Raw genomic sequence first — 26,299 nt, forward strand, 5'->3', positions numbered from 1 at the left:
TCTAATAAATTTGCAAGAATTTCAAGCAAACTTTTTTTCACTTTGGCATTATGGGGTATTGTGTGTAGAATTTTAAGGGACAAAATGAATTTAATGGAATAATGCTGTAATATGACAAACTGTGGAACAAGTGAAGCGCTGTGAATACTTTCCAGATGCACTCGAGTTGCTTCATCTGCTTAGTGAAACATGTTTTTCAAGTTCTTCGCTATCTGTTCTTCTCTCTCTTTAACTACCCTAAAAAAAGTTTTCTCAAAATTGCAGAGTGTTTTTACCCAAGACTCGCTGCTATCTCTAATTAGCTTTTCCAGAGCTTTGTGCGCACACTTATCAATTAATGAACAGAGCTAATGAATGTGTTCATCAGCGAAACTGTTTTCCTGCTCCGTGAACTTCAACCTTTTCCATCTCCTCGATGATGGCGGAAGGAGATGGGGGTCAGGGATCGTGCATGACAGAGCTGATTGCACTGTTAGCTTCTGTTCCAACCTTTCATTAATACCAGGAGTCAGTAATTAATTTTCTGTGTTTGCTGTGATGTTCTGTTCCCCCAGATTCTTTCTCTTCCTCCCTCCCTCACTCTCTTTCTCTTTGCCTCACACGCACAGACTATCTTTTTGTATCTCTTTCTCTGAAGTGATGAGATCCAGTTTCTGTCTGAAAGTGCTGCTAGGCTTCGATTTGCTTGCCTATTTTAAGCACAAGCAAACACACACACATACACAAAAACAGAAAAAAATCCAACCATATACATATATACTCCCGTCTTGAAATATCCCAGTCGGCTCATATCCAAAACATTCCTGTGATTTCTTTGTCAAAAACACAATCTCGGGTGTGCTGTTTCTGTTTTTCTGCTACATAGTTTGAGTAACACCATGTGCAACAGCAAAGGGTTTACCTGTAATCATGAGACAGGAAAAAAAAAACACTTCTAAAAATCTCCTTTTTTTAATGCATTTTAGTTACGAGAGCATCTCGCGAAGGGTCAGAGGACCCTGGCTGGGGAGGGCATGTCTCAGATCGTACGGAGTCTCCTGGAGCTCTTGCAGAGAAGGAGCTACTACAGTGGCGACCTTCTCTTTTCCACGGAGATCCTGCGAAATGTGACGGACACCTTCAAAAGAGCAACCTACATCCCAGCTCCCGACGACGTGCAGGTAGGCAAAGCGTCTCGGCATTCGCCCGGAGCCTTCTAAAGTCACCAACCATGACATAAATACATAAATAAATAAATAAATCTCACACAAACACACACACACACAGTCACTTACAACAAAATTTATTCCATCCGCAGCTTCACTTTCTACTGCACAGGGTGTGCATAGCAATTAACTACAGCTGCACAGTTGCTATGGCCTCACAGGGCGGATTTTTTTTTTTTAGCAGCATTTTTCTTTTTCCAGTGCCTGTAAGTGAGCAAAATGTTCCCGTCTCAGTCGATCATTTCACAGACGTTATTATTTATGACTTACAATATGCCTCTGTACAGCAAATGAATGAACCAGACATGATTTAGAATAAGAGGCAGTATTGCTGCAGTGCTAACCACAGCAAGGCTATCAGTAGTTATTTGATATCCAGGAAATAACTGCCTGATGGTCTGGCTTCAACAACTGAGCACATCCTTTTTTATTTCTTTTTATCTAGAAATTCTTCCAGATTGTCAGCCACATGTTGGACATTGAAAATTTAGAAAAATGGGAGGACGCTCACCAGGTAAGACTCTGCATTTATGTGAATGTCTAGTACTTTATGTCCTCGTGTGCGCTTCTGTGCACCTCCTTATCATCACAACTGACTGTCTGCTTTCACCGAGTATCGTAAATAGATCTTTTTGTAAATGTTTATGTGTGGTGATGGAAAATGGGTTTGATTCTACCTATTATTAATGTTTCTTTGAGTTTTAAAAATGCACAATAGCCTGTGTGTCTTTGTGCAAGCTTTGTATGTGACCCAGTGTGGTACCCCTGCAGCGAATTGTGTTTGCTTGCCACCTGGATATAATAATTTTAAGAAAAAAGCCAAATATAATATTATAAACCATGTGATTAGGATTTACAGCCCGGGAACACATTCGGTAGTTGAGGTAATGCAGTGAGTAAAAAGGTATCAGTGGTTGAGACGTGTCTCATAGAAGATGGTTGGCTGTGGGTTATAATTGCACTTATGACATCCTTCCGTTCATCTTTCTATCATCGTGCTGTCCACAGATCGCTCCCGGTGCTGCTTTGCTGATGAGGATATTGGAAGATTTCATTCACCTCATTGGAGAGGCCCAGAAGCCTTTTCAGAGTTTTCTAGTGGTTACCAACAACCTCAGTAAGGCCCACTCATTGCTGTCAGATCACACGGCTTCACAGGAGCAGATGAAACATTCTTTGTACACAAACATCTGGACGACTTACAGTACTGCGCAAAAGTCTTGAGCGGCTTAACACATACAGTTGATGAATCAACCAAAGGTCCAGATGTATCTCTCAGGTCCTGTGTCAGGTCTTTGCTGGATTTTTTTTCTTATTTTTGAAGGACATGACTTTCAGATACTGGTAATTTTTGTCTGTAGATAGTTTTTACCCCTGATTTTGAAATAGGTGCATCTACTAAAACTCTCAGATGAGTTTGAATCCCAGTGACCTCAAGGTGAATGTCAGATGTGAACTTTTCTGACAATCACCTATGATTGTTAGAAAAGTTTCTAAAAATTCCAATAATCCAGAATTTAACTACATATGACCAGCACATAAACTTTCAAAGATATTTATATATATTTTGTGAAATTGCTTTTATAGTTTTTTAGATTTATACTAGAGGAGCATCTACTGGGAAGCTGAGGGGTAGCATTGGTGGCTGCCAGTATTTTAGGCCAATCAGTTCTTCTTTTGTAGTCCACTTACCCAGTTAGGACACTTGGCACTTCATCCTGAGAAATGGCAAGCATTTGGTAGATAGGTTTTTGGGAATCACCTTGTTGGTTGTAAAAGTACTATTTTATTAAAGTCAAACTGTATTATTGCTGCCATTTTTCATAGATTCGGCTACAGAAATTGGAACAAATGATGAGCTGCTGGTAGCAAAGTGCCCAAAGAATTTAAAATGGGTTCTCTTTAATGTGCAGACAAAACTCTGAATCATTTCTTAAGTTAGGTACTCTTTTTATTTTTGAATGATGGTCAGTGTTAAGTGGTTTAACAGACAAAAAATAAGTGTTCCTCTATATATGCTCAGGTAAAAGGACCGAGCTGAAAATGAGTATTTCAAGAAATTCTTGCTCTGAAGAAGCAAAATGGCTCAAGACATTTGCACAGTAATGTATTTCATCATAGTTAGAATTTTTGTATTCAAGTATTGATTTCAATCTGTTTCCAATAATTCAGAATTTAAACACATGACCAGCACGTTGACTTTTAACAGTGTATTTTTTTGTGACGTTTTCTTTATTGTTTTTGGCTGATATTTGTCTTTTAACCAGCACTCTTTGTTTATTTTCCTAGTGTCATGCCTAAGTGAATTTTCATGTGGGTTTTGTTTTCATTTGTCATTTGTCCAGTGGTAACCATTCAGAGAGAACCAGTGTCAGCAGTTTCCAGCGATATCAACTTCCCCATGAAGGGCCGGAGGGGCATGAAGGACTGGGCCCGAACAGCGGAAGATAAGCTCTACATCCCGAAAGAGGTTTTCACCATCCCACCTGAAGGTAAGAAAAAAAGGAAATGTGGTTTGTCTACTGACCAGGGTTGATCTAATCTTTTAGGTTGCCAGTTTCAGCTCATAAACACAAGATGTATGTATTTCTGTGTTTGGCTTTTTTCTATAAAAAAAGATGGGAAACACAAGGTTAGGAAGGCTTTCATAGTCTATTCTTAACCATAAAGTACATATGCTGTAGTTGTAATTCTTGCTCACTCTCTTAAATCTTTGATATATGAAAAGAACCAACTCATGGTTTCCTAATCTAAGGTCAGATCAGCTCGGCAAGTAGAGGTTCCCCCGTGTGAATTCTCATACTCAGAGATGTTTCTCACTGAAGCAGAAGGTTTCTCAGGGGCGTTAAAGGGTAGTGCTGAGAAGGATTTGGACTGTAAAGAGGCCCTAGAGGGCTTCTCAAGAAGATGCCAGTCTTTCATCTGTGAAGAAGTGTGTTGCTTCCCCTTGAGAGCATTGAGTCTCATACAATTTTCAAAATCCATTCACTTTGAGCAGTGCAAGAATGTTGACTGCGTTTAGTTGTAGCTACATTTTTTTCGTGCAGTTTCAAGCAAACACAAAGGGCGAGAGTTAAAAAAAGGAGGAGAAACTACATAGATGATCCCAGAATAGATGGAAGCTAAATTTGTAAAGGAGAAAGAAAAATGATGTTAAATAGTAATGGTTTGAAGTAGAAATGAGAAATACAGAGGCAGATGCTATCCTCTACGAACAAAGGCAAAGGTCGCTTCCCACAGGAAATTACACTGGCAGACTTTCAGTCAGGCATCCCCGTCCCCTACCTAAATTAAAGTTCAGAGAGACTGCAGGCCAAGAGGGCAGAGCTTCCTCTGACCTCTGACTTGCACTGATGGCACAAACTCCCTTTGATTGGCGCTCAAGACATCCTGTATACTAACCTCAGGGCACGTCACCTCTGATGCTTTATTGTGCACCATGTATTGTGCTTATTCTAAACCACCTAGCATCCAGCCTTCTACAAGCCTATTAAGCACATTTTTATGGAACAGTGAATTCAGATATCTCAACGGTTGAATAGCAGGTTTTAAGCTGGATCGGTTTAACGCCATTGCTTTTCAAAGTTTTCGCCTTGCCTGCACTCCATGTTGTGTTTTTCGAACTTACTTTCCTTACTTTATGCCCTTTTTCCTCCAATCCTGTTCTTTTTTCTTGTCCATTATCCTTATTGTTTGTCGTGTTGAATGTTTTGTCTCTTGCAGGGCTTATTGTGCCATAAAAGTGACCAGCTGCATTACAGTTACACTGCGATATTCAGTACATGCAATTGGCATTTTAGCATACACTATTTGGTAAATTGTTTCATCCAAACCGCATATAGCTTTATGAGTTAGGACATTATTAGTACTCTTTGCCCTGTGGGAACTCTGCCACTTCCCATTGGCAGTTCATGAGTTGAGGTCCTCAGTTGATTGCTATCGGTTTGTTTGGTTCATTTACCCTGTAATGAGAGCCTATCTCAGATGGACAGCTTAAACATGCTCATAAAGCCCTATTGGCACCGTTGTGTCTGTAAGTGCGCACGCCAGCGCACGCACGCACAGCCAATAGATAGGTTCATGAATCGCTTCAGTGGGCAGAGGCTAGGACTGTTCTTCACTGATTTTCGAGGTGACAAACTTCCACTTTCCCTCTCTCTCTCCACTGTCTCTTTTTCTCTTACAATCGCACGAGCAGGCAGCGCACTCTGTCTCGCAGCCATGTACACACATCGATCCAAACATACAAGTCAGCAATGGCTTCATATTTCAAATACACCATTGGTGGTTCATGCTCATGGTTATGAGTTGTTAACTTTTAACTCATCAGCCACCTCCTTTGCTGTTTTGCTTCTCATGATTCTCCCTTTCAGTGTGTGAGATGGAGCTGGAAATTCAGTGATTCATTGAGCATCAATTGGGGCTGACGCCTGAGTTGTTAACCTGAGTTGACATCTTCAGAAACACACTTCCACACTCTCTTAAAGACTGTGATATGTTAGGAAATGTTTAGTTTATTTAAAACAGTATACCTGTATTTCTAATAAATGCAGGCATATTTACTCTTTACTGTGAACTGTACTCGCACCACCTCTTTTGTAAATATAATAACAAGTGGTCACACACACGAAGTATATCGGTGTATGTGGTTTGAATTAAAGCAAATACTTGCCTGTAACTGCCATTGCACTAACTGGATTAGGGATTTACAGGCATGCTCAATGAACTCATTGCTGTAGCGAGTTGTCCCATGGATTATTATGAACACAAGTCATACTTTAAACATCTAGATTAGAGTAAACAGACGAGGGGCTAAATCACAAACACACAACGGATAGAGATAGAGACAGAGAGGTCAGGACTATTCATAGAGACGGTGGTCTCATAGGAAACTGGTGGTCTTTTTGCGGTCTTTTTCCTTAGTTGACAGAAACTTGGAGTGGGAATTAGTAATTATACACTTGGGAACACAGTTGAATAGATGATTCCAGTGTTCATTCTGCAGGAAATTATTTTGCAGGCTTGTAAACATTTTCATCCAGAGAACATGTCATTGTTCCAGCTGAAAATTGACAGGAATAGGCCTATGGTGGCTTGGCAAGAAAAAGTAGTTAAAAGATGTAAAAAGGTATGAAAGGTGCTATAATTTCTGATGCCAACCAATAATAACTGTTTCCCAGAATTAGAGTGGTAACCGTTCTAGGCAGCTGCTTCCTGTGGGTATTTTTGGGACTTTGAACCAAGGTAGCTCATCACTGCATTGCACAATTGCCAGAAAAGCCTTTTTCCACAAAAGTTCAGTGTGGTTCTTTCTGGGAATACTTTATCCAGGCAGTGTCCTTATTACCTAAACCGTACACAGTTTCCAGTAGGCAGAAAACATGGCACCTATAATTACAAGCTGGAAATACACCAGATTAGTCCAAATCAGTGCCATGGGAATTCATGCAGACTTATTAGTAGTGAGCTGCTGGGGCAAAGGCCATCAGCTGCATTGGATATTCACAATCTCATATACACGTGTCTTGAAAAGTTGGGTCAGTTTAGAAGTTTCCAAAATTTAAAGCAATTGAGCAACTTAGAAGTTAAATAGAAGGCAGTTAGTGGTAATATTGGCATCACTGAACCAAAGTAGCCTGAGCCTGATCAATATGTTTATTAAAGCAGGAGACCACACTTGTTGTGGTGTGCAAAACAGAAAAGTACAGACAATTAAGGAAGAAAGAATAAAACAACTGACAAGGAGCTTTCTGTCTTCAATTAAACTGCTAAGTTATGGCTTAGAATCAACTGCAAGCATATCTTTTCCTGATAAATGACATATTAAAGTTCACAGCTGGTGACTGGTGGTTTGCCATTTTCCTGGATTACAGCTGACCACCAATCATTTAGATGTTTAGCAAGGGCAGAGTGACAAAAAGTCTGTTCATGGGAAATTAGAGTTTTGTGATTGAGTGCTTTTGTGGTATTAATCATCCTCAAGCGTAGGAGTGCCACCCCTTCACATAGATTTACCATTTACCCATAATACATTGACTTTCTCATTTGCATGCCTTGGCAGACACTGTCCAATTAGGATCCATCAAACTTGCAGGCTTTCTCATGCTGACTTTGATCTGTTTTTTTTTGCCTCCTCGCAAGCCTCACAATTGCGTTTTTTCCACAGTTGAGATCTTTTTGTCTCTTCCTCTTTCTCTTCTCGTCTGTCTTTGCATAGCTTTCTCTCTTCCCAAGTATTACCTCTTAGGCAGCAGGCAGACAGATTTTGGATGAGTCACCCAGTGTGTCTGATACCATCAGCCCTCTCTGTCTCTCTCTGCTGATGCCTCTCCATTGCTTCTCTCAGCCTAAAAGGGCAAAGGAGGGAGTGGCATCTCTCAGCATGAACTCTTTCCCTCATACTTTCCCCCTTCTGCTTCCTTCTGCCTCCTCTCACTTGAGACAAAGTGACATTTACAGAGGGACACTACATCTCCTTGGGAGCTCCTGCTCTTTTTGGCAAAAGAACACTCAATAGAGCGATGGAAGGCAAGGGGGTGTAAAAGACGACTATTGAAAAGAGTGAAAAAGTTGAAAAGTGCATGGGAGAATAGCAACAACAACAGAGATGGATAAGAGGGGTGTGTGCTGAGGTGGAGGAGAAGAGGAAGAAAGGGGATTTGGAACTAACATGAAGCGAGAGGGACAAGGACAGTGTCTGAAGTTGTCTGACACACTGACTTTTCTTTACTCATGTTTCGTGCATGTTGGTAAAAGGCTTGCTTTTAGGAATGAGGCTTTGATACTTCAGCAGTTCTAGATACACAGTATTGCTGAGCTACTATAACTGCTCAAAGGAAACAAATTGACACAGTGTCTCCACCCACACAAAGTGTGAAACCAGCGTCTTGCACCTGACTTATGTTTTCAGCTTAGAAGCATAACTACTCTGGATATGGAATATGTAGCTGCCAGAAACTTTGGGAAGGCGCTGCAATATTCTCACGTTTCTTATTTTGATGTAGCCACCAAAGCGTGTTAGTGTCACTTTAGGAGTACATTTAAATGAGGCTGAAATGTTAATGGTTGATGAGACAGGTAAATCTAATTATTTAGTTGACCAGTGCAACTTAGCTCAAACTTAATTTATGTTAAATAGTAAAACTACAGACTTTATGGAAAATCATCAGGCTTATCCTTAAAGAAAAGAGGGTTATTAGGTTTAAGCTATCCTGTTATCCTTCATTTCTCCACTATCTTCTGTCTATTATCAATGCACCAGAGGTGCTGCACTGTTAAATCAATCACATTATACATACTACTACTCACCGGTTACGTGGAAGGGCAAACACAGACCTGTCTGAAGGAGTTTATGAATGAAACAGATGAATAATGAATGCAATCCAGGTTTTGATGAAATGTCAGGAGATCAAGTTATGTTTGTTTCTTACAGCTGCATGCATATAGGTCATGCATATTTAAACAGTGTTAAACATTAGGAGCGTTCCTAGCGACTAATTTTCTGGGCATTTAAACAAGAGAACAGGCAGCAGCCTAGTGTAAAAGAAAACATTTTAAACTGTGCACACTTTAAACGTGCAATGTTAAATATTAGCCAAGCATATATTATATCTGTATTTTAGGAGATACATGAAACTGTTAATTAAGTTTTTGATTAATTCAAGCGTGTTTTAAATGATGCTGAAATTTGCAACACTGTGCATTGTATGACATTGCAAACTCATAGGTTTTTTTTATTATAGTTTGCAGAGTTATCTAACGTTAGCAGTGCTAGTAGCAGTAGCATTGGTTTCTTCCTTGGTAGGCTCAATACCCCAGTGCAGAATATGGTTACACGTTACTTCAGTTACTGATTTATATTTCAGTTTATCCCAACAAAGCCAACATACAGCCATTTTTAAAATTAGTTTTTACATCAAAGTACTGCAGAAATGCTGGTTAGCTCTACAGGTTAGAACTGCTCTCTTTACTTTCCCTGTCACTAGTCTACAACTTCTATTCTCAGAAATCACGGGCGAGTGGCCAGTGGTGTCCTAACAACTTTGAGCCAGTACATACTGTTACTTGTATTTCTGACACTGATTAGCAAGGGCAGCAATAAATCATAGAGAGCATTTACGCACCACAGCCCAAAGTTGCGTCTTGAACTTGTCACAAGTGTCATGTCATTTTCATTGTGCTCCTAGCATAGCAGCCATTGATGAGTTTTAGTAGATTCTAGTCTAGAGTTGTTTGACTTTATTTTTGGTTGAAATAAAATGTTAGATATGAAATATTTTCCATTTGCCTCAAGCTGTTTTTGTTGTTGTGAAAATTTCATTGTATTTTAGTTTTTGGCAACAAGGGCCTTTGAACAAGCTAACAAGGGGGATATGGAATAAACCGGCCGATGGGCCGAAAGATTTGGAGTTTATTTTGAAGGTATTAAACCGTACTGATTTTCTTTTCTTTCAGAGCAAGAAGCCGAAACAGAATCTACAATGTACTATGTCATTGGAGCCATCTTGTACAGGACACTTGGCATCATTTTACCTCCAGCGACGTGAGTACTTAATTATTCTTTATTGTTATTGAGGATTTAAAACCACATTTCATTCTTATCTTTTCACTGTCCTTTCTTTGACCTTTCTGTAACTTTTTCTTGCGCTTTGTCTGACTTTTTAATCTCTCTCGTGGTCTCTTCATCCTTACAACAGTCTCTCTTTATTTCTGTGCATTTTCTATTTTTTCCTTCCCTTCTTTCGAACTTCCAGTTCTCCATATGTCTTTTCTTCCCTTTTACAACTCTGCTGCTTCTCTTGTGTCCTTGCGCCTGCTTATCACACTTATCAAAAAGCACACTTCCCTAGATGTTTTTCCCCTCCCTTTGAGTTGTCAGTATATTTTTGGAAGTGTACTCTGAGCTTGGATTGGGTGTGGGCCTAAAGGGTCCCAAAACTTGCATAGAACATGCAGTAATAAAAGTTAGAAGAAATCAGGAGGTTGTGAAAAAGGCCATTGTGATATGGTGTTTGTGCTGGCCCCGGGCCCTTTTATTCAGGTCACTGCTCTTGGTTGTGGATTAGCTGGATCTGTTAAAACCCTTTTCACTCTGTAGCCATGCTGAATGTTAATGGGTGCAGTATTCTGTTTTTAGTCAGGCGCTCTCTTTTCTCTCTTTCTTCTTTCTTTTAGATTTCCTCACCTCCTACTAGTTTGTTTTTGTTATTTGTTGGTATTTGTATGTATTATTTTTGGTCTTTCTCCAAAGTCATAGAGCACATTCAGCTCCATCTTAAATGTACACCAACACTCGTCTAAAAAACAAAAAAGATAACAATAAAAAAACGAATGTCTTTACAGTCCGCCTGCAGTGATCAACTCTAAAATCCTGACCGTGACAATACGACCGGAACCACAACCCAGTGAGCCCATGGTGGTGGTGGAGCTGTCACCGCTATTAAATGTAAGTATATAAAAAGCTGTTTTCTTTTCTCTGGCAACTATTCAAGACCGCTAAGCTTCTGCTTCGGACCACTGAGCATGTTCTAAATCTTCAAAAGTTAGATTGTCTTGTAAGCAGTTTTAAGGGATGAAAGAATGCATCACATCATGGTTTTTTTATTTTCATCATCTAAACTTTCCTAAATGAAAAAACCCCCCAAAACATTTAAAATAAATGAAGTTTTTTCTAGTGCAAGGGTTTGAATTTTTCTGCTTGTAGTAAGTATTTTCCAAGAAAATAAATTTGTTTAAGGCTTTAAGCAACTCCTCTTCTCCCAGCCGACCCATGTTTTCTAAGTTCAGATGAAGCTCAAAGTGCTGCATGCTATAAAGTGCCATAGCGCTCGGTGAATTGCCTGAATAAACGCAGACCTTTTTGACTTCCCTGTATCATGCTGTCTCCTGGTAGCTGTTCAGTTTATATTACATTGGAGTGCGTTATTATAACGACTCATGGGGTGTCTTCAGCGGAAAAGGACTAAGTGCTAGTTTAATGAGAGGCATGCTTCACGACCTCGATGTGATGTGGGTTTCTTTGGGCATTCTGCTGTGTAAAGGTGGACATAGTTTTGAAGATAATGTTAAATATTTAATGGCTCCCTCCTGACAACACAAACACACACACAACCTCGTTCAGCTATTTTAGTGAGGACCTTCATTGACGTAATGCTTTCCCTAGCCCCTTACTCTAACCCTAACCATTAAAAATTAATGCCTAACCCTAACCCTTACCCTAAACCTAACCATGACCTAATTATAACCCTGACACTAAAACCACATTTTGAGCCTCAAAAATGCCTTTAAATGCCTTCAAATTTGTGAGGACTGGGTTGTGTGTCCTAACAAGTGACTGTTGGTTCTCACAAGTATAGTAGAATGCAGATGTTGGTCCTCACAAAGATAGCTAGACAGGAACACACACACACACACACTATATATAGACGAAGACATGCTAAAATGAAAGTGGAATCAGTCTCTTGCTGTGTTGACCAGGACTTGATGGTCAAAAGTATTGCAAAGTTTCATTAAAAAATACTTAGTATTCATTCGCTATTCCCTGGGAGTTCATCTTCCTGCTGTAAACCACTGATTCATTACACAATTATGGCAGTTTCTTTATATGCCTCTATCTTTTATCTTCCTATTATTCTGCTTTTTAACGCTTTTGGCAAAGCAAAGGTATTGCAGGTTGCACATCCTCTTTCTAGCAGATGATGTCTTAATGCTGATCTTTGCATGCTGCTTTGTACTATAAACCAGAGGCTCCCGCTGAGGACAGACACTTATCTGGCACACAGCCCAGGGCTGACACATATAGTAGATCACATGCACACCCTAAACCAGTGGATGAGATGCCATTGTTACTCTTTTAAACAATATATCCTATGTGTATCAAATTATTCTAAACATTGGGGTGGGAATTGTAAATGGATTTTTTTTTTTTTTAAAGGAAGAGTGATGACAATTAATGCAGCAGATGCATCTAGTCCCTTGATATGCCATGCATCAGAAATGCTCTGTCCTATATTACTCATTAATCAACTGAATAGTCTCAAGTTAAATTAAAGCAGCAACAGTATGGCCCTTGCACCTCAGTGAACATCCAGGTGTGCTGAAGGTGAGACGTTTTATGCGGTAACATGAATGAATTAAGCCTGGGATGCTAATTGGGTGTTGTATAAATTTACAGCTGATCACCTGTGAACACTAGGTGGCGATAAAGAGTGTCCACCAATTAAAAGTCATGCTGCTGCTCGTAATTTGATAAACCACCAATGAAAGTTTCATGTAGATGAAGTGATGATGATTATCACCTAATGCTTACTTCATGTTGCTACTAGTACTTCAACAAAGAGATGTAGAATCATGTTGAACCGCCCATGTTTAAGACCCAAAAATACATAAATTTTCACCAGACCTGACACGTGCAAAATTTCATGAAGGTGGAAGTGCGGCTTATCCTTGCTGACACAGGGCTGGACAGTTCGTCATTCCATCTTATGGCTAAAGGAGAAGCATGATGATTTTACAGTGGCCTTGCACACAGACTACAGGCAACTTTGCAGATGTTGTCTATAAGTTGTTGTTGGTTATTGTCACCAAGAGGCAGTGTCACAATCGGTCTGTGTGCTACTCTTGTTTGTGCTGTTATTGGTCCTTGCCAGCCACAGAGAAGAGCGGGTTATAACATACAAAAAAGCTGATGCAAAACTGTAAAAAAAATGACAAGAGTATGGAAAGGCTTGGAAAAATCTGGAATAGCAACGACAGCACATTGCCATTCACTGCTCCAGACAAATAGCTACATAGGGCTGCACAACCTAGTTAGAGGTGCCTTTACTTGGGAGAATTTCTATAGAAAGGACTGTAGTATCTAGCCATCCCAAGGAATGTACCTATCTCCCTTCTGGAGGTAGGTACAGGAAAGGTCGACAATGGCAGAAACCTTAGCCTCAACAGGATGAATCTGGTCATAAAGGTTCCTTCAAAAGTTGACAATGGCCTTGCCAAACTCACATGTTGCCAAGTTTAGTGTCAGAGAAGCTTCTGCTAATCAATCAAAAAAAAAGATTCATTGTTGCAATGTGCTATGCCCAGCGGGGAAAATAAATAACCACATCAACCAGATAAATATTGCAGTTTGAAACATTACCCGGTGGTCATTAGCCTTTGAAAGGTCACAGGTGCATTTTTCATCTCAAAAAGCCATCACAGTACACTGCAAAAAGTGATCAGGCGTAACAAATGCTGAGACTTCAGAAGCTCTTTCAGCAAGCAGGACTTGCCAGTAACCTGTAAGGAGGTTTAACTTACTGACATCTGTTGCTGAGCTGATGCTGTCTATACAGTCCTCAGCGTGAGGTATCGGGGGAAAAAAACAGACACTAGCAGTGTCCCAAAACGTAGGCCGAATCCTTCGGAGGACCCCGCCTGCGCGGTCTACGTGGGCCGGGTCCTTCAAAGCTTGAAAAGGTCGGAAGTGCGAGGTTGTGAAATGCGACTGTCTAGCCTTCAGATTTGCGTCACCGCTGTCTCGGTGGAGTTTAATAAACTCGGCCGTCTGCTCTTTGCTATCTAAAATATAACAGGACACTGGCGTAAATTCTTGACCATCTCACAGTCTGTTTGACGTTTATTCAGCTGTGTGAAAATCACAGAGGAGCCCATTAAAGGGATTAATAAAGTTTTGTTTAGAATAGAATAGCCTTTATTGTCATTGTACAAAGTACAACGAAATTGGAGTGCCACTCCCTTGGTGCAAAATGCAAAATAAATATAAATGTAAAATATAAAAAGTACAATAAAACAACTGTAGTACTCAGACAATAAATAAGTACAATATATACAGGATAGCAGCATAATATAATGATAGTATGAATAGCAGCATAGTATAGTGACAATGGCAAGTATAGTTAAGCAGGTTTAATTGTTTTGTGCTTATTTACTGTGGTGATAGCTCTGGGAAAGAAGCTATCCCTGAATCTGTTTGTCCTGGTTTTATGTGACCTGTACCGTCGGCCTGACGGTAATAGTTCAAACAGTTGATTACTGGGGTGAGAGTAGTCCTTAATGATATTGCCAGCTCTGCTGAGGTATCGGGAGTTTGCAATGGCCTCCAGGCTGGGCAGAGGGCAGCCAGTGATCTTCTGGGCTGTGTTGATGACCCTCTGCAGTCCTTTCCTGTCTGCAACTGAGCACCCTGCATACCACGTTGTTATGCCGTACGTTAGGATGCTCTCTATGGTGGCTCTATAGAATGTCACCAGCAGCCTCTCCTCCAGGTTGTTCCTCCTGAGCACTCTCAAAAAATGGAGACGCTGCTGGGCCTTTTTTACCAACGCCGTGGTATTTGCAGTCCAGGAGAGATCAACAGAGATCTGCACGCCCAGAAACCTCATGGAGTGTACCCTCTCCACACAGTTCCCGTGAATGTAGAGTGGGGCCGGGTCTGCTCTGCCCTTCCTGAAGTCCAAAATAAGTTCTTTAGTTTTCGTGGTGTTCAGTTGGAGGTTGTTAGCTGAACACCACTCAGTCAATCTGTTAACCTCATCTCTGTAGTCTGACTCATCCCCCCTTGAGATGAGTCCAACCACTGTGGTGTCATCCGCGAACTTTATGATGGTGTTTGAGAGATGGGTAGGGGAGCAGTCGGATGTGTAGAGCGTAAACAAGAGGGGACTCAGAACACATCCTTGTGGAGACCCGGTACTGAGTGTGATGGTGCTGGACAGGTGGGGGCCGAGTCTGACAGACTGTGGTCTATTTGTCAGGAAGTCCTTGATCCAGAGACAGATGGAGGTGGAGAGTCCCAGGTTAGACAGTTTCTCGACCAGGATCTCTGGGATGATGTGATTGAATGCTGAGCTGAAGTCCAGGAAGAGCATTCTCACATAGTTTCCTCGGTGCTCCAGGTGACTCAGCGCAGTGTGGAGCGCTATGGTGATGGCGTCCTCGGTGGATCGATTTGTCCTATAGGCAAATTGGTGGGGGTCCAGAGTGGAAGGCAGACCGGCCCTGATGTGCTGACAGACCAGTCTCTCAAAGCACTTCATCACTACAGGCGTAAGTGCAACAGGCCTGTAGTCATTTGGGCTGTCCACAGCAGTCTTCTTAGCGATGGGGATGATGATTGAGGTTTTGAGGCAGGGTGGGACGGTGTTTAGTGACAAGGAAAGGTTGAAGATTTTAGTGAAGACTCCGGTCAGTTCGTCAGCACATGCTCTGAGAACCTTTCCATGTATTCCATCAGGACCTGCCGCCTTCCTGGGATTCACTGACCTTAGAACACGCCTCACTTGATGCTCTCCAAATGTTAGTGTGCCGGTGCTAGAGGCGGGTGGAAGTGGTGTAACAGCTGAGGGCCTGGTCGTCTCAAAGCGGGCGAAGAAACGGTTTAGATCCTCAGCCAGCGAGGCATCAGTCCTAGATATCGCCTGGTTGTTTCTTCTGTAGTTGGTAATGTGATTGATCCCCTGCCACATTTTTCTGGGGTCGTTGTCGACAGCAAAGTGATCTTCAATCCTCCTCCTATAGGCAGCCTTGGCTTTCTTGATGCCTCTACTCAGGTCTGCCCTGGCCGCCCTATATGCAGCCCTGTCCCCTGACTTGAAGGCGGTGTTACGGTTTTTTAGGAGGGATTGCACTTCGCTATTCATCCAGGGTTTTTGATTTGGAAACACCCTGACCCTTTTGTTAACGGTGACATTGTCAACACAGTTCCTGATGTACGAGAGTACAGTGTCCGTGTACTCCTGGAGGTTGAGGCTGGAGAATAAATCCCATACAGTTGTTGAGAAGCAGTCCTGCAGTTGAGAGAGGGCTCCTTCAGGCCAGGTTTTTATTATCTTTGTCTGGGGCTTTGTTTTTCTCAGCAGGGGGGTGTAGGTGGGGGTGAGAGACATGCAGAGGTGGTCAGATCCAGCCAGATGGGGGAGGGGTGTCGCTCTGAAGGTATGCCTGATGTTTGAATAAACATGGTCCAAAGTGTTTTCTCCTCTCGTAGCAAAGTCCACAAACTGGACAAATTTGGGAAGCACAGTCTTTAGGCACGCTTTGTTGAAGTCGCCGGCGACAATAAAAACCCCATTGGGGTGGGCAAGCTGTTGTTTATTTATGGTGTTGAGCAAGAGGCTGAGAGCCATGCCCACGTTAGCATCCGGCGGTATATAAACAGCTATCACAATAACTACTGTAAACTCCCTCGGGATATAAAAAGGTCTGCACGAGACTGCCAGAACCTCCAAATCAGGAGAACAGTGTGTGTGAATGATCCTGCTGTTACAACACCATTCCTTATGCACGTAAACACATAGCCCCCCTCCTCTGCTTTTACCTGAGTTGCTGTTTCTGTCATGCCGGTGTAGCGTGCGGCCTGCTAACTCAACTGCAGCGTCGGGAATCAGCGGATGAAGCCACGACTCCGTGATAAGAATAATGCTGCAGTTACGTGCAAAGCTCGTGGTGGCTATCTGTAGCTCCAGTTCGTCCAATTTGTGGGTGATGGATCTGGCGTTCGATAGGAAAAGGCTCGGAAGAGCTGGCCGGTATGGTTGTTTACGTAGCCTAGCATCTGGGCCCAACCGGCATCCTCTCTTTTGCTTTCTCTCCCTTCGTCGCCTCCTACGCTTGCTGGGCGGGCAGACCATCCACGGTGACCCTGGCGATCTCGTTATCTCCCCCGGGATGTTGTGTGTTCGTTGATAGTCGCCAGAGACAGACAAACTATATTTGAAACCTAGGTCCATTAGGTTCTGGCGACTGTAAGAGATGGCGGCGTTGCAAACATTCAAAAATATACACAGTAAAAGTAAAAACAAGCACCAAACTGGAGAGCTAAGAGCCGCTGCACCCGAGCGCGCCGCCATCTTGCATTTAATCTAATCTAATCTAATAACTTTGATCTCAGCCAAACCGATTTACTGCAGAACAAATAAAACACCGATATATTATCTTTAACCTGAGAAAACGATGAAGCCGGGAGTCCGCTGCTCTCGCCGGGTCGAGTGACCATTGAACCCCCCGGCTAGCTATTGAGCGGGTGGGTAACAGACGTCTCCGAAAACGTCGGAGCACTTTTGCAAATATGCGATGTCTTGATAAACCAAGCAGATATTTGAAGTTTACACGGCTACTTTCTCGCCTGAAAATATGTTAAAAGTTTATTTTGTGACCCAGAAAGATTAATAAGAGTAATATTAAAACTTAATAGCGGCCACCATTGTTGGAAACTGGAATTGGCTGGGCCGTGCTATGAATTCTGGGATATGGTGGGCCACACCTGACCCATCCTTCAGATTCGGGGAAATGAAGGACGCATTTGTTGGCTGCATTTGAAGGAGTCGACGAATTTGGACAGCCTTCGTCGCCTAGCTGTGACGTAATCGGCCTTCAAATGCGGCCTCCGAAGGATGCAGCCTACGTTTTAGGACACAGCTACTGTCTGCGTTCACTTTACGGAAGCCTGTGAGGAAGCATTGAGTGCCATCTGAGTTTGCCGTGACCAGACAGGGAGAACTCAGTGGACTAGAATTAGGTTTGCTTATGCTGTGTTCCAGCGAGTACTTTACTCCCTTATTCGTCATCTCTTTCAATTCAAATGTTATTTAATTTAAAATTTAATTTGAAGTGCACCGCTATGACAGCAAATCACCTTTGCTACACATATGTTATTCCTCCCAAGAAGGTTCTTTCTGAAACTTAAGTCAAACGGATCAGTTGTCATGCTCACAGCTGTTAACAGACCCAAAAACCAAACAGTCCTCGAGAATTCCTCGACATGGGCTCCCAACTATGTTACATTCCCGAAATGGTCTACAGGGAAATGGAGTAACATAATACTAGATGGGGGAACATGAGGAGTTTGTTTGGGTTGGTTTAAACAATTTATTGCCAAAATGTTAACAATGAAGCATAAGGCGAGTACACCAAACAAAAAAAAAGCTCTAACTTAAAATAAAACTCCATCAACAAATTACCTTAGTTAAAAGAAAGGTTACAAATCTATACATCAACTACATATCAACCGAAGAAAAATAGGAGAAAAAGGTGTACGTCAAAAGAAAATGGCAGCTCTCCCTTACAAGTTTCTTCTGGCGACTGCAAGAGAAGGCAGAACAACTAAGGATAAATCATTTCAGGTTTAGCAAGAAAAAAAACAAGCAAGGCAGACCCTTAGGAAAGCTAACCAAAACAGGTAAGGCTTCACTCAAAAACAAATGCTGCTCTAACAACCAAAAAGATTGGTCAGCTTTTACCAACTTTGGAGGGCACCCATTGGCTGCAGGATTCCGACTTCAGCCAAGGACATGAAAAACAAGATCATCAAGAGTCAGTAGTAGGGAAGGGTGGAAGTCAGGACCTGGAAGCAGCACGGTAAATATTTCCTCATCCTAATCTTTATATTTTTTAAAAGGAATATAATACCTGTTTTTGGAAATATTTGGAAGAAATTCACAGAAGCACAGGGAGTACATAAAAAAAGAACAAGCGGGAAAACCCAGACTGAAGTTTAAGTGAGGAACCTTTCTGTCAGGGGAGAGTGCTAACCACAGCACCACTCTGCCTTCATTTAAACTGTAACCAGGTTTTAATCATAGCCACACAATTCTGTAATTGGTACTTGAAATTAATTGGGCTTTTAGCAGTTCCTGAATACAAAATACAAGAGAGAATATTAAAAGAAGCTGAGCAATGTCATGTCTTCTAGTGCTAAAATAGGCTATATTTTTGATAGAACTTCATAAAGGTAACAACACCTGAGTAGGAGTGCTTGTAAAGGTTACATTTGGACAGAGCCGGCTAACAAGCAGCCAGTGATCTAGATGTTAACTCTTGAGAATAATAACTTAAAATGTCCACCAAAGAAAGAAAATCTTTCCAGTTTTTCCATATAATATTAACACAGCATTAATAATGTTTTTGCTTTAAAAGGGCAGAATACAGTGTCTTCTGTAGTTGTGTCGACTTTGGCCAATGTAGAAACATCCAGCTGCTACAGCAGTGGCCTGGCAACAGCTGCCTCAGGCTTCACTCTCATAGGGGAATGTTAGGGTCTCTGTGCTGGGTCATGTCTTCTCTGAGAGGACATCTGCTCCAGTCAGACTCCCTGTGTATCTCCCCGGTGTCCTAATGTGTGTGTGCGTGTGTATGTGTGTCTTTAATGGTAGGTAGAAAGCAGGAGGCCAGAAAGTCCTGTGTCCCTGCTGTAGACCATATGCCAAGTGTTACAACACAACCCCTCCTTTAGCCATCCTTAATGTAGCCTTTTAAATTATGAAAGAAAGTTCTGGTTAGCATGAGCCATAAGCTTTCCTGGTAATTTCAATGTAATCTAGGTCATTTTCATCAGTCAAAAAGCATCATCCTGGTTTTCTCCATTTCATATTCTAAACCTATGATCTTAAAGTGAAGGGCTTTTAAGACCAGAGCAGTCATGTTTTGTTACATTAGCTCATTTCATCATATTAGCTTAGCCCATTCACAGCCAGTATTCATTATTGCATGTATTGCTGAATGCGTTAAAGGAAACTGCTGTTCCTTTAAAGAGAGGAAAAAAAGACAGAGTATTTAAGGTAGGTACCAGCTATCACTGTCCACAAATGCCACTGTTAGAATTGCAGAGGCATGTTTCTCCCTTTGATAACCATCAGCTGAGCAGACTCTGTCATTATGAGCACTAAAAAAAGAGGCAGACACTGCAGGAGTGCACAGGTGTCAATCCCGCAGTAGCGAATGGTCCAATAGGACACTAGTTGATTGATAGCTGAATGCTAACAGAGCTCAGCACGCTAATGCACGCCACGGGACATCTATAGTCGGTGGTGGCTGTCTGTGTGTGAGGCTGAACAAAGCACTGTCATCCATCAATCCGTGTCACCCAGTCTCTGATCCCGAGTATATAAATGTTGCATCATCCTGTCCTTTCAAGTCCAGTCATGCAGAGATCGCTGGATGCACTGATTCATTGGAGATCAGTAATGAACTGTTCAGAGAAGGAAGGATGACCTTGCCTGTAGAGGAATAAATCCTTACAATTCAGGCTACAATGTGCATGTCTTACTTTCCTTCTTTTTTGCCAATTTCAAATATAGTTAATTATCAGAAAGCATTTTAACTTGAGAAGTAATTTCTTCAGATTTTCCTGAGGCTTCAGTTAAGATCACATTATCCTTTTTATAATCTACACAGCACTCTGTCTGTCAGCTTACTGCTATAATCCCCTTTGCCATAAGGGGGAGCTCAAAGGCAAAGTGCCTAATGCAGGATTCAGGCAGGGCCAACATAATGGTAGATTTTCCTCTGCGTTGGCCCAGTGGAATACCAGCATTTCAGTTGTGGATACTAAAATTGAAGCTGGACTCTTTTTTGTTACCCCACAGAACCAAGAAAATGTTTTTAATAGTTGGTTCTTAAATAGTTGCTGATTTTGTCAGGTCCAAAGCGCCATTTAAAGTGTTTTCAGTCACTCGATTGAAGCAAAAATGTCTCAAATAACCATTTGATTCAGACAAAACCCAGTCACAGTCCACTCGTTACCAAGCACACAGGTTGAAAGGACATAGAGGCTCCATTTAAAAAGTGATCGATGCAGAGATCACTGAAGATCTCTGGTGGAACAAGTTGCTATGAGCTGGTTAAAGATATTGATCCCAAGATTGATTCTCTGATTGAGTCATGACAAGTCTCTCTTTGCCACCACACGCCACTGAGCGAACTTTAGCTTTAATGACTAAATGGATTAAGGGTAAACTGAGAGAAAATCACCAGCATCCAGTTACTTTGACTTTGCTTTTTTAAAAAGAAAAAATTGGTACATTAGTGAAACTTTGCACACTCTTAAAGGGCCAGATGTTTCATTAATAACATTTTACTTCATTGCTTTTTACACTTAACTGACTACTTTTTGCTGTGGTTGCACTTAAGTGAAGAATGTTAATGTTTTTACCCCACAGGATGTTTACGACCCTAGTTATTGTCCATGAAATGGCTTTTCCTTTGTCATCCCTAAAACTCTCAATTTATTCTCATGCACCTTCTTTTTCTCTTCGGCTACAGCAGCAGAAGCAGCTATTTGCTGCGTTGTCCTCTGACAATGACTCTTTTTCCATCTCTCCCTCCTGTCGTCTATCTCAATCCTTCTCTTTCATTGTCTGTTTACTTTTTACCGTCATCCATGCAGCATCACTCTTTCTCCTCTGGCAATGAGCTATTCTGTCTTCTCTCTCTGCTGCCTTCTCTCTCACTCATCCTCTTGACTGGCAATAACAGCTTATCTTCTCCTCTCCCCCCTCCCCCTCACCCTGTATCTTGCAGGGTACATCAGATCCTCAGTGCGTTGTCTGGGACTATGGAAACCCGTAAGTTACTCACAGTGACTCTGACACTCGTGTAAATGTTTGTGTGTACAGTGCAGAAATACATGTCTGTCAGTCAAAAAAAAAAAAATCCAAATGATTGTGTGTGTGTCAATGTTTATCTCGCATGTGTGTTCATGCCCAGTCAGATTCATTTTTATTAATGATCTGATAACATTGTAATGAAGTTCTCAGAGTTTCTCTTTATTAAATTAGTCAGTGGGAACAAACAGCGTTATTTCACTGCTGCTAACAGTTCAACTGCAGACTAACTCAGAACTCCTCTGTGGGTGCAGCTTTTTCTCTATTGCAGTTCTCTTGTGTAGCGTTTACCTTGTTGGCAGTTTAATTTGCATTTCTTTACTTCTTAACAGACATACTAAGTACATCACAGACAGTTTTCTTTTTTTCTTTGCTCTGTATTGTGGGTCAGCTGGTGAACTAAATAATATAAACCAGAACAATTGATCATCCTGCATTTACCATTAACCCACATATTGATTGGATAGTCTGTCAATACCAAAGTTATAAGAAACAAAGTTAAAAACAGGCTTTGGTTTCAGTTCATGGCCTAGTTACACTTTAAGTATAAACGCAAAAATTAAGGAAATTTGTTTTTGGCCAGTTATTTCTTTGTCGTAACAGTCTTGCTTGAGAAAAGCTTATACCATTGGAAAGCCTTCATTTTCCCTTAAATGATGCCGTGTTTTGTGTGGAGGTTGAGCAACAGAGTCGATTACGTGGGTTGCACAGTGAAAAACTTACCAAATCTTTTCTTCCAATGCCAAACAGCTTCTTCTGTTATTGACTATTGTTTTATGCCATTTATTGGATTGGATGGTTGAAGTCTGAAGAAACGAGGCATATTGTCAATCTGTAAATGTATTCATTTTTAAAAAATGGGGGTTTAGCAGCATGTGGACCCGAACAGTATTTGTTACAAGTCAGCCAACACACCACAATGACTGACTTGCAACAAATGCTGGTTGAAGAACCAGGTGGTTAGGTGAGCCGTCTACCAACCTACCAGGGTCAGTGAATCAAATCTGGGCTCTTAGAGGCACTGTGTTGAATGAAGGATTTGCCTGATTTGTCCCATTATTTGTGTGATGTGTGTTTTGAATGTTAGATAAAAGTGCTCAGGTGTAGATAAAGAAACACTTTATGAATGTGTAAGTGTTATTGGATGAAAGAAAGCAAGCGCTTTGAGTACCCGAATTAAGTAGAAAGGTGCTATATAAGTACCAGTGCCTTTAATGTAGTGAGTGTGGGTAATCAACTGTATGAAAGATGGGAGATGTTGTTAGATCCTGGATATCAATTTAACATTTGAGCAATGCCCGTGAATTTTATTTTACTGTTTTATTTTTGTTCTGGCTGTGAATCTGGCTGTAGTTCATTTAAAAAATGCTAGAGCTGTATTGTAGCATAACAAATAACTAAAAGCTAATGATCATCTGTTGTGCCTCAAAGGAGACCCCTAATGATGTGCAGAAAATTAAAGGTAGCCATTAAGTGTGGTAACTCTAAATTGGTCACACACTGAAGCATGTATTAAAATCATTAAAAGTGTGCACGCTATCGACAGTCCCCAAAGCACCGAAAACATGTCATTAATGGAAGAAAATTCCAGTACCAATGTTGCCACATTCATTCTCTCCCAGTTCAGCAATGTTGGACCTGGGAATCTTTAAACCAAGCGAATTAAGATATTTAAAGTTTTGCACTTGTTGATATTTGTGTTAACAAATTTTACATCCCAAATTCTTAACATGTGTATGTTTTAGACTGAAATTTGGCATAATAGTCTGCTTTGGTAGGAGCTCTTATTAACCTTGACCAGCACTAAATTTCAAAAAATCAAGTAATTTAGTTTAGATTGTTGAGTGCCTTTACTTTACAGGTAACTCGCCATCTTGCATCAACAAAGTCACTATTCATGAAATCCCTTTTAACAATAAGAAACCTCCGGCAGAACCGCTCAGGGAGGGGCAGCCATCTGCAACCATGCAACCGGTTGGGGGTGAGGAGAGGAAGCCTTTACTTAGTGTAATATGTCTCTGTTGTCATTGCCGTGTTAAGTGCTCGGGATTGTGCTGCTCTTCTTGCCATCTTTGACGTTTCATGAGTGTATTTGGAAGATCAACAAGGTGCCACAACAAAGTAATTTTGCCAAATAATAAATTAGTATAGACTGAAATATCAATAATCTTTTTGCTAAAGTGGTCCTGCCTGAACTGCCATTAACCCAACAGCTTCAATATAAACATGACATACTTCTTCCTTTTGTAGCTTTTAACCTTGACCCATGGCCTCCATCATCATATAAAGTTTAAGTGTTGAATTATTATTACACTTCTGGGATTTCTCATCACAACAGATTAAACTCTGGGCTTAGAAACCCCAGCACAAGTGAATGAATGTGACCCGAGTACAGACTGACAGTGATGTCATTTTTATTGTCAATAAAAATACAATCATGATGATATCACTTTTCTTCAACATGTATTTGCTAATCCAGTTGGGCTGTATGAGAATATAAATAATTTTTGGAAACATATTTAACATATGATGATTCACAGCAACCGATAACTTAAGAATTGAATTTGTCAGAGGGCCATCACTGAAGACCTGTCTAATGTGACAACAAGACGGATGACAGAAAATTCAGGTCAGCTCAAATTCTCCCTGGAGATCCCATTAGTTTGCCCAGTTCTAGAAGAGTACTCTCTGGTGACCAAAGCACACAATGGGAGTGCAGGTTTGCAGGGACAGGATAAGACGTTGTAACTTAAACTACCCCTTCTCCATTAAGGCAGGAGAGGAACAATGCTTGGCAAAGTCAATCAACTAGCTGGCAGATTACAGCTGCAATCAAATTAAATTTGCAGACATGACGAGGGCAGAGAGCCAAGCAGAATATAAAGTGGCGAGATGGCAGTGATGTCAACCAATCAAAAACGTGCGTGCACCAGAAGGAATGCACTCTTTGGTTTGTTTTTTTGGTTTTAGGCTTTACTAATGTGCTTGTAGAAATCTAAAGATGTGTACAGACAAACATCCTGACCTCGGTTGATTTGACATATTTATATCGGCATGCCACAGATACAGTGTTTAGTTACATTTAGCATGCTTTATGGCTGCTTTCGATATCCTGTACCGAGAAAACATAATCAACGAAAAAAGGAATGTTTCACTCTCAAGTACCGAACCAAGGTAGGAGCATAAGGGAGTATCTGCATTTTTAATGCTTTTGTCAGCCAGCTACTCTCAAAAATTGTCGAAGATAGGTTAACCCATGTACACACTTGAAATTTTCAGTATAAACAGCCTATAAACAAGTGCTCATAACATCATCTTTGGGTGCACAGGGGCGTCTATGGAAATGTGTGAGGCAGTGTAATGAAGGCAGGTGGTACATTTCAGCCAGAGGAAGTCAAAAATGAATTTCTGATTTTAATCTGATGATCACCTGTACAATTTATGTGCACAAACATCTGTAAATTGCTCAGAGAGCAAGCAGGCAGGCACAAAAAAACAGTACCGTATCAGTCTTACTATATTTGTTTCCCTATGCCGAACGCCAGATCCTGACAAAAGATTGGCATTAGTGTACAGGAGAATTTGCAGGATAACGCCTCTCTCAGGAACTAGCCACAAGCTTTTGGGAGTTGAGCAGGAGGCAGGCGAGATGTGGAGAACGTATAGATAGTACCAAGGCAGACATGGCAGCAGCTGAACCAGACAGAGGCAGAAAGGGGAGATGGAAGAAAAAGCTTTGCCACTCCATGACCTGTATATGGAGACTATATTTAGTGCACCCAAATGCACCCACATTTGAAACACAGATTAGATTCTCTCTGTATCTTTTACCCCCCTCTTTTGTTAAAATACCCACATTGATGATGTACACTTACTTGGAGATTAGGCATCACACTGAGGCTCAAATCTGCAAAGCCTATTGTCATCCCCATCACAACTGTGTGTGCGCGCATGTTTTTTCTGCAGTGGTGTTCTATTTAGAAATCTGCCAGCCATTTCAGCGGAAGCTCTCTCCCATTTGCGCTCTCGCTCTCTCTCTCAGCTGGCTAAGTTGGCCGACAGTGTGTGGCACTCACAGTTCATCTCAGTATTTATGTGCGAGTGTTTATTTATTTATTTAGCCCCTAACAGGCCCATATGTCGGTACCATCTGCCCACCCAAATCGTTGAGCTCGCCATCCCTCCCAGTCTTCCCCCGTGTGCCTGTCCCCTCAACCAAGTCTCAACCTGTTTTCATTTTCCTCGCTGCCTTGAATGGAAGCTGCTACATTTAGCCCTCATAAAAGTTTTACACGCTTCAAAACCAGAAACTCAGGTAAGCAAACAGCAGCTATTACAAGAGAACGCATTGCGTGAACATGTATGGCGGTATTGTACACAAGGCCCTGAGATAAAAATAGAAATAATAACTAAGTCAGTCTTGGTCATCCAACCTCCTCTTGCTTATTTTCTGCCCTGTTTCTCTCTTCTGCTGGGATACGATAGCAGGTGTTCAGCTGGTTTTTGCTGTGGTTCCTGACCTTGCTGCTAGGTTCTCTGGGATTTGACCCTCACTAAGGGGGGGTTCAGTCAGATATCCCACTGAAGTACTAACACAGCGACTTCCGCACACTCACTCTGCTGTAAAGAATGAGTCGCTTTATGGGTTGCTGTGATTTTGTTAGATATTTGAAAGATGTGCCAGCATCCGTAAGATATACATTACAACACTAAGAC

General features: G+C 41.4%; 1 protein-coding gene across 25 annotated transcripts in view; it reads left to right on the forward strand.

The window, feature by feature from the left end:
• The window catches only part of adgrb2 (adhesion G protein-coupled receptor B2), a 265,546-nt gene that overhangs the window by 151,350 nt on the left and 87,897 nt on the right, over positions 1 to 26,299 (forward strand). For all 25 annotated transcript variants that reach the window (XM_085147628.1, XM_085147623.1, XM_085147627.1 and 22 more), the window contains 7 exons: positions 966 to 1,160; positions 1,651 to 1,719; positions 2,214 to 2,322; positions 3,551 to 3,697; positions 9,660 to 9,747; positions 10,548 to 10,650; positions 21,501 to 21,544. In XM_085147628.1, coding sequence (XP_085003754.1) covers positions 966 to 1,160; positions 1,651 to 1,719; positions 2,214 to 2,322; positions 3,551 to 3,697; positions 9,660 to 9,747; positions 10,548 to 10,650; positions 21,501 to 21,544 — 755 coding nt within the window. The remainder of the gene's footprint in view (positions 1 to 965; positions 1,161 to 1,650; positions 1,720 to 2,213; positions 2,323 to 3,550; positions 3,698 to 9,659; positions 9,748 to 10,547; positions 10,651 to 21,500; positions 21,545 to 26,299) is intronic.

The sequence above is a fragment of the Neolamprologus multifasciatus genome, chromosome 22, assembly GCF_963576455.1.
Source record: "Neolamprologus multifasciatus chromosome 22, fNeoMul1.2, whole genome shotgun sequence".
In the NCBI taxonomy this organism is placed as follows: Eukaryota; Metazoa; Chordata; class Actinopteri; order Cichliformes; family Cichlidae; genus Neolamprologus; species Neolamprologus multifasciatus.